The 11,667-nt window shown below is 48.0% G+C and overlaps 4 protein-coding genes across 4 annotated transcripts; 3 read left to right on the forward strand and 1 right to left on the reverse strand.

Annotated features, from left to right (window-relative positions):
* Positions 1–490: 490 nt before the first annotated feature.
* pakA (mitogen-activated protein kinase kinase kinase kinase STE20) lies at positions 491–3,122 on the reverse strand (the record flags this gene model as incomplete). The annotated part of the gene is made up of 4 exons (XM_057278291.1): positions 491–592; positions 655–989; positions 1,038–1,137; positions 1,200–3,122. 4 exons carry the CDS (start codon positions 3,120–3,122, stop codon positions 491–493), a joined length of 2,460 nt encoding a protein of 819 aa, XP_057137901.1.
* Positions 3,123–4,836: 1,714 nt separating this feature from the next.
* On the forward strand, positions 4,837–5,563 carry N7471_005573 (uncharacterized protein; the record flags this gene model as incomplete). The annotated part of the gene is made up of 3 exons (XM_057278292.1): positions 4,837–4,884; positions 4,950–5,222; positions 5,378–5,563. The coding sequence occupies 3 exons, from the start codon at positions 4,837–4,839 to the stop codon at positions 5,561–5,563; spliced, it is 507 nt and encodes a 168-aa protein (XP_057137902.1).
* A 1,085-nt stretch (positions 5,564–6,648) lies between these two features.
* On the forward strand, positions 6,649–7,917 carry N7471_005574 (uncharacterized protein; the record flags this gene model as incomplete). The annotated part of the gene is made up of 2 exons (XM_057278293.1): positions 6,649–7,045; positions 7,100–7,917. 2 exons carry the CDS (start codon positions 6,649–6,651, stop codon positions 7,915–7,917), a joined length of 1,215 nt encoding a protein of 404 aa, XP_057137903.1.
* Positions 7,918–9,773: 1,856 nt separating this feature from the next.
* Positions 9,774–10,884, forward strand: N7471_005575 (uncharacterized protein; the record flags this gene model as incomplete). Its single annotated transcript, XM_057278294.1, has 3 exons — positions 9,774–10,034; positions 10,107–10,577; positions 10,639–10,884. The coding sequence occupies 3 exons, from the start codon at positions 9,774–9,776 to the stop codon at positions 10,882–10,884; spliced, it is 978 nt and encodes a 325-aa protein (XP_057137904.1).
* Between the last annotated feature and the right edge of the window lie 783 nt (positions 10,885–11,667).

Below are 11,667 nucleotides of genomic sequence, written 5' to 3' on the forward strand. Positions count from 1 at the left end.
CTAGTTAGAACTTCGCCCTACCGTATGTAGGCTGCTGCGTTTCTTCCCATATTTGCTTACCGGCTATGGCTGAACTTATCTCCACTACTTTAGGCACATACTTCCTAACTGTGGAATGAATATTGTGGAGTTCGAAGCTCATTAGCTGCTTGTATTCATCATAAGCTAACGACAACAGAATGGGAGAATAGAACTACAAGAAATTACATAGACACCAAGATCAATACACAGTATGCGGTAAAGCAGACATCACAGGCAACGTGCTCATAGAATGGAGTCATTTTCATCGACAATCGATGCGAAGAAGTCAATAAAAAAGTAGACTGGGTACATAAACGGATTCCAACAACGTACTGTAGTGCACGTCGGGATCTAGAAGAAACATCGGGAGTGACGGGGTATCTGAGCAAGACGTCAAGAGATATCAAGTACGACGAAATAAAACCGAAACATAGGAAAAAAAGAGGGGGGTCATTCATCAGCATGCTCTTCAAGCGCCTTTTTGGGCTTTTTCTTGGGCACGGCTGAGACGAGCAGCCTTGACCAAGGGGGCGAGGTGCGATAGTGGTGCGCAGAGAGACATGAATGGGTGCTAAAGGGCAAGATGTCAGTTATCGTTGCGAAAGCAAATGGGAATCAGGGACAAGTAAGTACCTTCAGTAGGTCATGCGCTGACGCCCGCTTCTCCGGGTCAACCTTCAGGGCAAAGTGAAGGAATTCGCGGAAGATTGGGGATAGATTATGCTCATCTTTGATTGTGGGAGTTCCGTTCGTAGCAATTAGATAGAGTGCTCGCAACGGGGACTCTGTCAGGTACGGCGGCTCGCCCTCGATCATCTCGATGGCCATGATGCCTAAACTCCAGATGTCGACCTTGCGGCCATACTCTTTGCGGGTGACAACTTCGGGAGCCATCCAGTACGGGGTACCAACCATAGTGTTCCGCTTGTTCTGCGAGTCATTGATTTGAGCACAGAAACCGAAATCGGCTAGAGATTGTTAGTATGATTTTGACACAACACAGGGCGAAAACTTACTCAGCTTGATGTTACCATCCATTGCCAACAGGATGTTGTCAGATTTGATATCTCGATGAATGACACCCTTGGAATGCAAATGCTGGAGACCGCTCAGAGTCTAGTCGAAATAGTTAGCATCTTATAGTTATCTTGATAGGGGGTTAACGATTCTGTACTCACCTCTCGGCAAACAGCTGCGATCTGTCCTTCGCTCATAATGTTGAAGGTAACCACGTCTGTCAAACTGCCACCTTCCATGTATTCCATCACAACCCAAAGATCCAGCCCATGTAAGAAGCTCTCTAAGAAGTTCACGATGTTCTTGTGCTTGCTATCTTTCATGACCAATATCTCGTTGATAATCAAGTCCTTCTTGGGTTGCAGGTCTAAATTCATCTGCTTGATAGCAACACAGTTGTTGTGAGGATGCTCGTACGCTGTGTACACACCACCCGAAGCACCTTGGCCGATTTTGTTGAAGTTGTAGTAGATCTGCGTGGGGTCGCCAGGGTGGCAGATTGACATCAAGCGCGCCCGAATATCCAAAGAGCTGCTCTGTCGTTGCTGGCGCTGTCTAGGTCGAGCAGCGGGTGGAGCACGCGCGGTAGGTGACACCCCAGATGAAAGATCGGGTGCTGGAGCAGTGGTTGATGTGGAGATTGCCGGAGGCTGCTGTGCTTGCTGGCGTTGGGTCCGATTCCGTTCCAAAGTCTGCTGGGCCGCGGCCATGACCTGCTCCTGTTGCCGCTGGTACTGTGTAGGGGATGTGATGACATTGGAAACGTTGGGGACGCTGGGCGCAGGGGTGCCATTTCGGGAGCTGGAGCGACTGCGGTGAGGCGATGCTGGCAATGGCTCGGATTCTGGGATAGTCGGAGTACCAAATGTAGGAGCATAATTCTCCTGCGGAGTTCGCTGCGGGACTCCATACGAATTCGAGACCGGGGGTTGAGGAGGAGGGCGGGAGGGGGTCATCCCAGTCGGCGGTTTCGGGGGAGCACGGTGGGGGACCATACCGCCCAGTACAGGAGACATGACCGGTGGGCCTGCCGGAGGCCCGCGAGGAATTGGTGGGGGCGATCGCGGATTCTCGAAGCTGCTTTCGTGATTTTGCGGGAATCGTGGACTTCCTGGTGGCGATGTTTGTTCTCTTGGGCTGGTGGCTAGCGCAGCTTGAGCAGCTTGCGCATTGTCGAACTTGTGCCAGACTTCATCGTCGCTGTCGCCACGGGTGTTCTTTTCATAGAATCGCATGATATCCATCATAGTCTGTGGGTGCTCCTCCTGTTCCTTCTTCGAGATACCGTTCTCCTGTAGTAGTCGCTGCCATTCTTTGGGGAGGCCAGTGAACTGGCCAGTCTGGTTGTCGTAACCGACGTGGGTGACATGGACCGGATTCTCTGGAGCTGAAATTTTCATATTGCGACCGGGGGTTCCAAGCATACTGTCCACGAATCTGGAGAAGCTGGCCTTTTTGCTCTGTCTCGTTCGGGGAGCGGCCGGAGGATTGCCATCGTCGGAATATCGCTTGGCGGCGTTTGGAGGCCTTTCAGTCTCACGATGAGCAAAGGAATCCATTCGTTGCGTTAGAGTGGTGAAACTAGCTGACTGGCGGAGTGAGTGGCGTCCGCGGTTATCGGGGCTGGTGTGGTGAGAGCGGAGTCCGGGCTTTTGCTGGGAGTGAGGATCAGTCTCGGCGGTATTCTCATCCAATGCACTAAGCATGCCCCGCGTTTCGAAAGGGCTGTTCAATTCATCCGAGCTCTGCTCGTTGTAGGAAAAACGGTTGGAACTGCGGGTGCGAGATCGGGAAGTCAAACTGGAGAAGAAGCCACTTGACTCGTCGTTGGAAGGCGATGGACCGCCACTGTTCTGATCCAGGGATGACGAGGAAGACCCTGGGAATTGGGCGTTGGATCGCGATCGATTATGCTCGCGACTGCCGCTGGGAGAGGAACGTGGATAGACGGGGGCGGAGGGGGTGCGTTTCAACGATGTGGTGCTCTGATGACTCCGAAGAATGCGCGAACTGAAGCTAGGGGGGTCCTTGTGAAGTTTGCTAGATGCTCGACGGAATTTCAATGGGAAATTGTCCTGATTCATGGTGGGCAGATTTCTGTCTCTACACGAGACAGATTGAAATTGGGCCGAGGAGGGGTCAGATGCAGGAGTATTTTTTGATTTTTTTTTGGACCAACTTAAGTTCACGACCTGAGGGGATTTATGGCCGCGGAGAATAACCGGGTCCCCGAAGGTTCTTAAAGATGGATGGAATGGAAGATTGGAAGGAAATATGGAGAAGAGAGGAGGTTGTTTAGCACGTGGAGTCTTGAGAAAAGGAGTCGGGTGGCTGGGGCGGTTTGACAGGTTGGGGGGTAGATGGGATGAATATCGATATCTTAACCTCATAAACAACTTCAAAAATTTCATAATACTATACAAGAGTAACAAGTTTACTATATTATACACTTAGAATCGAGTCAGAGACACTCTCTACGTATAAAGGAATATATTCTTCATCATTTAGCCCAGATGTTATCCTAAGAATAGAACTAGTCTCAAGACTTCTACCCCGTTTAATATTTCTCTATCACAATTAACGGCTATACGAGATCCACTTTAAAATATCAAATTCTACTTTTTTTTTCGTGAGGGTGTCAAGGTCCTCCAATCCCTCCACAATCTAAAGCAAACAGAGCAGAAGTACTCACCCCGTTCAGGCCCCTTTTTTGCCCCTGGCAGGTAGCCGAACACGTCCCAAAAAGGTTAAACCGAACAGGGTTGGACGGGTCAAGTGTGACGGAGCCAACGTCGGCACATTGAAATTCTTGGGCATTGGGCTCTTAAAGCCTTTAGACCCTTGAGCCCTGGACAAAAAAACACAGTGCCCGTCGCACAGATCCCTCCTGAATTACGGCCATTGTAACCGATTTGCTGAGCCGCGGGCTTCGGGTCATTTTTCTTCCATATGCGCCACCGTTGGTTGCCTTCAATATCTCCGCCGTTTGCTACACCTCAAATATTGGGCTGCAAACACTAGTTATAAAAGTTGATGAATCTGTTTACACTGATTCTACTATGCTTCTCTATTCCCTCCTTCCATTTTGACTCGGATACGTATATAGCACTTTCTATTATATGGCTTTGGCGTTTACGCCTATTGATTTCAGATATTACCAAGTAGTGAGATCGAATGAGACGTGGTCCAGGCTCTAAAGACCTTTTTCGACTGGCCAACTTCCATTCAAAAATTGAGCGTTATCTGAACATCCTCTTCACCTCACTGTCGTTGGTCCAGTCAAGCGAGGAGATTTGGCCTGAAACCGAACCATGCAAATGGTGTTGGCAAATGTTGATGCCATGACTTCCACGGAGCTTTCTGAGTATTCTTATCTCACTTTAATAGGTTAGCCTCGATATCCGCCCTTGGCGATACAATCAGAGAGATCCACAGTATTCGGGAAGAGACAAGAGAAAAAGGGGCAAATCGACCGAAAGTCGGAGATTGTTGTTGCCTGAATTATCGGGCAACCTAAATCTTAAGACGAGACAGCAAAAGCGATCTTAACACATTCAACTCCGAGACCACAGAAATGAGCCAGTTTTTCAAACGTGTCATTTAGAGTCACAACCTTGGAGAATGTCAGCACGTGAAGTTTAGATCTCACCCGATCTGGCTGCACATCGTAGAGTTTGGAAGCAAAGTGGGTGTATTGACATCACTTAAAGAAGCTTGTTTTAAGCTTGAATATGCTTGAATATAGCCCCTAATTAACAATGCCCATCCTTAAACAGCTTTAGGCAAAATCATTGGATAATGGCGGCGTCAACCGCCACAATAGCATCGCCTGGGCGGTGCAGAGCGGTATAAACAACACTGGCGGTCCAAATGTTCGTGACTCCGCCGTATAACAATTCGCTGCTACTCAGTACCTTCTGATCAGTACCTTCTACGGCCTTCAGGTCAATACTCTCAATGATATTGCCGTCCATGACGACAGGTGGCGCCAAAGGATTCGCCCCAAGCCGAAGCTACCTAACCAGGTTTATAGCTTTGATCCTGCAACCAAGGATGTGCGTGTTATTGCTGATGGATTTGGTCACCCTAATGGCATTACCTTCTCGTCTGATCAGAAGTCTATATCACTGGTAGTACAGAGACCAATGGTGAGGGCTCTAAGGAAGATAACTTGCCTGCAACTTGTATGTTGATTCGAACTCTAGAAATTCCGTCTATATGTTTGGTTCTGATTTTTGTTTCTTCAACTATGCATTTGAAGTGATCACATCTCAGCCATTCTTGTAGAACCAACGTATCTCCTACAATGCCCAATGATAGACTCGCTGATAGAATCTAGTTTCACACCAAAGGCAATGTGTATTCTGGCTATGGTGATGGCGTGAACATGTGGTCACCTGGCGGTGCTCTCCTCGGAAATATTATTGTTAAGAATGGGACTTCCGAGTTCTCATTTGGTCGCGGTGATCGCATTTATATCCTCAACCAGAACAAGCTTTACTCAGTGCAGTTGAACCATAAGTAAGATTCACGGTATCCTAGTCAAATCATGAATACCGGATAATGTACAGGAGGCTTCTCGGACGTGATATTCGTCGGAATATCTTGATGCTAATATGAGACCAAGATGCAAAGTGCAACCATATTCTTCACTTAATCTCGTTCATCTGGACGATTTCCTTTCGTCTCCTCCTTTATCCCTTCCTATTTTCAATTATATCCTAGCAACCCTGTGTCTTCACTAGTTGTGGCCAAAGGTCTATTCGTTGCTCAATGGGCAGTGCGTTAAAGAGAAGCGCTGCTGATAATTGAAGCAAATGCGATGGTATTTTCAAAGTGGGATGAATAGAATACCTCGAAGACTTCACCAGAGGGAAGACTATGTAAAGGTGACCAGCAAAATACGGAACTTTAGGAGGAAGCTCCCACTTAAACTACATAGTACGCACACAGCTACCATTTACTCCCAACCAGGTTTGTTTCTTGTGTCCTATTTCCGTATAAGTGAATTAGAAATGGAAATTCTGTTAACATGGTGGTAATACTTGACTTGACAAAGACTGTCCTCGGATATAACTTGAAAATCATCAGGGTATGGGGATTGCTCACATAGCAACCACTTGTAAACCTGTGGGTTTTCCTTTTGTTTACCCCGACTACTCTTCTCCCACACTTATCTCCTCCACCTTTCTCTCCTTCCATCCACCCTTCTACCCCCTCTGTATTACAAACACGGGCTAGTTTACACCTCATCTGCTTGGGTTCTGTCCCTTCGTAGGTGGTAGGTCTTCTCCTGTTATCAGGCTTCCTTCTATTGTTGTCTCGTATTCAATCCTTTTTCTTACACCCCCACTCGCTTTTATCTGGACTCTAATGATTCTATGAGCAACAGCTAGCTTGGCGACTTGTCTCTTTAAGCAGTTCGTGTCTTCCAAGTTCTCTTGTCTGTCTTGTCACACGTCTCCATCAATACTTCAGGTCGCTTATTCGTCCACTTGCCCAGGTCTACTCTTTTAACTGGTCTGTTCGTCTTAACATTAACTTCTCTTTAATCACATTTCTTGACTCTCGTGTTTCTTCAGGGGCTTTACTTCCTCACAACACGGAATTATGACGGAAGACACGACATCTCCTCCTCTCCTTACTGCAGCCGAGGATGCCACAGTCAGCTATTTGTTGTGCCGGGTCTTGTCCGGTGAGAAAATATGCAGGGCAACGGAACTTGCCGCATGCCTTCCTCGGTGGCTTAGCGACGTCAAAGAGCGTAACCCAATTTCTCCGAATCTCCCAGAGCTACTAGCTCATCTTCTACTCCCATTTGGCACACCTGCTGTACTGGAACACCTCGAGAGGCTCGAAATCCCCGACTCTTTTACCGATAGACAAAGGTGGATGGTAAAGCTCCATGTCCTCATGGATAACAAAGCACATGAAAGGATGTTGCATAAGTTGGAGTCTATGCCGGATCAACAGCTATCATTCAAAGATCTGTGTGAGCAAGGGAACGGTAAAGACACTGTTCTATCCGAGCTTCGGTAAACGATACTAACATCACGGAAAGCTCAAGAAGATAGTGTGGATGATTACCTCGTCGTTGATCCCAAACGAACCCTACAATTTGACTTCGACATGCGGGATGTCATGACCCGTGGTGACAAAGACGCAATGAGACAGCATCAAGATGTCTTTTACGTGACCGGCTCCGTTGCCTGGACCGTTCGATCTCCTTACTGGAATGTGGCCTTGGCCACCGATGATGAAGGTAATCGAATTCTCTCGGATGAAGTTTTGGATCGAGTTCTTCCCAAATGGAGACAAATTCTCACCGGGGAGACGATACCAACCCCGAAATATGGTGTTGTCGATTCCTTTCGTTCGTGGCTGGCTAGCGAGGAGAAAAAGGCCTGTGATCTCGGCAAACCTTGGCCCGATACCCCTGTCGATGCTGTCCCTTCGGCCCCGAAGCCCAATTTTATAAGCCCCAAGACTCCGGAAACCTATTCTCGCCTTCGCACCATGAATGTGGGTCGTCATTATCCGTTTGAATCCAGTCCCAATGTCACCAATAGTGAGCAAACTGAATTGCTCCGAGAGATACTCACGGAAATCAAAGAATTGAAGAACATGATCAGCCAGAATATCGAAAGGAAGCAAGAGCTCGAGATTACAGGAAATCTGTTGCATGAATCTTGGCCACAGGGCTATCCTCCCGTTCCTCAAGGAATGCAACCAAACTATCTCGTGCCGCAACAGGGTCCATTCGTCGGTGCTCAATATCAGTCGCCCGTACTCGAGTCAGATTGGCAACGCTGGAACTCACAGTACCAAGGCCCGGCTACCATGCCAGGCACGGGATCTGATTCAGCTCCTCGTCTCTAAGCCTGCCCATAACCAAGAAAAGGGGCGACATTCATGTACGATTTGGTGGGGGCCTTTGGCCCAAATGCTGAAATACACAGAGAATCGGGGGTGAAGGTGATGAAAAGATGATATGTGGATGGGCAGCTGTGGCTGTGTTTTATGTTGAATGTTGAGGATTACAGCTGTCCCTCGCAGTATCGTCTTGGTGTCATACAATATCGGAAGGACCTGTCTGTTAGATTTTTCGAATTGAACTCAATTTCGCTCTATTGCTGGACGTATGTTAACATTTTTATATAATAGGTTTGGTATAGTATGTCTACATACTATGGCTGTAGAGGGGCATAATCACTTTATCAAGTCTGACCTAAATTTTATAGAATGACGGTGAATTAGGAGTCGTAAGTTTTGCATTTGATAGATACATATTAAATCATGGGTGCTTGCTATTGTCTGACAGAAAGAAGAAAACGCGATTAGGAAACAAGAAACCTTAGAACTCAGCTGTCCCCCGCAGTGCAATATCGATTTATCAGGCCTTATCCCAAGAGGCCCCCACAAGCCACCCCAAGTGACCCCAGTCTGGCGCCAGATCACCAACCCCACCTCACTTTGACCCCGATCTACAATATAGCGTAAGTCCAATCACTATAGACTGAGGCTCAGCCCAGCTGAATGTGCTTGGCAGTAAGATTACTTGAGAGAAACCCTAGTTCAGGGCTGATATTAGAACTAATATACCTACATCAGGTGTTGGGCCCCAAGCGAGGCCCAAGAGGCTGAATAGCACAGTTGTCTGATCCTGCCATTATAACGCCGATGACGTATTATATCGGAGAATTTGTTTTCGTTGTGCAGACTGAATCAACGATTTCCTCGGGTTTAGCAGCTGATGTGCTTTACCATCGATATCGCGAACCGAGTCCTCACCCCCGCTTTTGGTGAAGAGAGAGTTGACCATATCTGCACAGTGACGAATCCACATGACACACACTCTTTAGCTGCTTTCAATCTCAAATACTAGTTGAGCTAGTTGTCCGATCTCACGCACAGGGCTTCCCGGATGATTGGCTTAGTGTCGTCCGCAGTCGGTCCACATAGGTGCAGATCATCCACACGGCGTAAACAAGAATCAAGCCATGCAAGTCAGTGGGATATGATGTATTCCACACTTTCCTTTGCCTGGAGATACCGAGAACAGCAGGTGAAATTAAAATTGCAAAATCGACTTGGCCTCTTGAAGCTCTCGAATAGAATTCACTAGTGTTAGGGTAGATGCTCTCGCCCTTGCTGATGGGAATGTGGAACCAACACACACTTGCAGCGAACAACACATCTTCTATCCCGTTCCTGCTGCCGAGAATTTTAGCTTCTAGACTTTCAGGTCATAAGGTCATCGGTGTAACTCATGTGGGGATGGATATGCAGAAGATCAAATGCAGTGGAGCTAAACACAACTTGTACTGACTGTGCCTTGAATGGGATGCACCACATAGATTAAAAACGATATCCCTACAGTAAGTGTAAACACCAAGACAGCCCTTTGTTTATGCAGAAAACACTTGTTTTTGATTTAATGATCCACAGGGAGCAGGAGTCCTTGGAGCTCGGTAATGAACTCATCCCTTTCCGCGCCGACTCCAGTTAGACTGGGCTCAATACCGACATGCGCCTTACATCGCCTAGATACGATGTGCAGGGGTTAATAGCCTATGATTGGATCAGCTGTTGATATGCGAAATGGTCATACTTCGGGACCCAACTTGGGGGAGCTGCGAATGGGGTAGACCGAATCAACATAAATTGGACGTGATTCCTTTCTTCCAGAGTGTTTTCTATTCACAGCCCGATTTTCCCTTCTGTCTATACCCATAATGTTTAAACTCATCCCGCTTCTCTTTACTGCGCTCGCCAGCGCATACCCCAGCCGGGGTCCTTGCACTGGCAACTGCTGGGCCCATGACCCTGCTATGATCCAGCGTGTGTCTGACGGAAAATACTACCGCTTTTCGACGGGCACTGGTGTCAGCACTCATAGCTCGCCGTCGGTGAAGGGTCCGTGGACGGACCTTGGGTCGGCGTTGCCAGATGGGTCTAAGATTAAGCTCGATAGCGTGGACAGCACGAATATCTGGGTAAGAAAGACCCGAAAAAGCCCAGGAAGATAATATCAAAGTATTATATAACTAACATGATCCACCTTATAGGCCCCTGATGTCCACTACCAGAACGATCAGTACTATATGTACTACGTCCTGTCACAGATCGGCACCAGGAACTCACAGATCGGTGTCGCAACATCAAAGACCATGGAGCCCGGTAGCTGGACAGACCATGGCCCCGTTGGTCTCCCTGCAAACGACAACTACAACCGTATTGATCCCGCCTGGATCAGCATCGGTAACAAGAACTATATGAACTTTGGCTCCTTCTGGGGCGATATCTACCAGGTCCAGATGGAAACTCCCCTGCAAGTTGGCGGCGCAACTCCCTACCAAATCTCCTGGAACGCTACCCTCAACCACCGCGAGGAGGGCTCCTACGAGTTCAAGCACGGCGACTACTACTACATCCTCTACTCTGCTGGTATTGCGGGCCAGTACACAAAGACATTCCCGGCTGAGGGTGCTGAGTACCACATTCGTGTTTGCCGATCCAAGACCGGCCTTGGTGACTTTGTATGTTTCCCAATCTTCTTGTCCATTTGCAAAGATACCAGTTCTAACATTTATCTCACAGGTTGACGCCGATGGAAAATCATGCAAGGAGACTGGTGGCACTATGCTCCTCTCCAGCCACGGCCAGGTATTTGGACCTGGTGGCCCCGGTGTTGTCAATGACAAAGACCTCGGTGTGGTCATGTACTACCACTACTACCCACTTGCCACCAAGCAGAGCACCACAGAACCCGACAACGCGAACTACAGGTACGCGTGGAACGTCCTCGGCTGGGAGAACGACTGGCCTTTCGTGAAGGCCACTTAATGCACATAATTCTCGTGGCGGGCCCGCGAGGCCGATACATAACTTTTTTACATTCTTTTCTTCTTCTATTGTCAATGGTTGGGCTCATATACTTTTGAAGGTATTGCACTCGTGTGTTCGATACCCCTGCCATCTTGGCCTCTGTCATGATGCGCTTCTTTTTGTGTCTGCCACTTAATTATATAATATGGCCCTTATGTTCATATCTGGGTCAATTTACTACTTGAATATCTGCAAGGTTTCGCTTTTTTTTAAACCATGGAGGGTCGTTGGGTAACGGCTCCAGACTACCTACATTGCCCCTCGTGGGTCGCGCTATGAGCACCTCACCTCCCAGTTCCATTCGGCGTCTCACATACCCCAACTCCAAGATTGAGAGCGCCAAGTACAAGATAGAAGCGAGCCTGGTTATGCATGCCAGGGCAATTCTCCTCAATTATCTTGGCAAGTGCGTCAACATAGTATGTCTCCACCATACCCACAATCCAACCGGCGAGGCCGCACAGGAATGCGGGTAGGTCCGTATACATAGCAAGCCTCCCAGAAGAATCATTTTAGGCACTATATTGCAGCTAGTGAGGCTTGCCTTTCTGAAGATTGGCAAAGAATGGTGTTTATTAGTATCCAAACAACAAGAGAAAAGTCTCTATACAGACTGCAAGCAGCCAGTTCTAGCTCGTAAAGCCTAGCGCAATGCCAGACAGGGGTAACTGGACTACTTGTCGGACCTTGGCAAACGGGGATGAAAATAGTTGGGCTGAGAGTGCGCTCAAATAGACGATG

Source organism: Penicillium samsonianum (genome assembly GCF_028829775.1).
Source record: "Penicillium samsonianum strain IBT 33392 chromosome Unknown utg000003l_segment0_segment0, whole genome shotgun sequence".
In the NCBI taxonomy this organism is placed as follows: domain Eukaryota; kingdom Fungi; phylum Ascomycota; class Eurotiomycetes; order Eurotiales; family Aspergillaceae; genus Penicillium; species Penicillium samsonianum.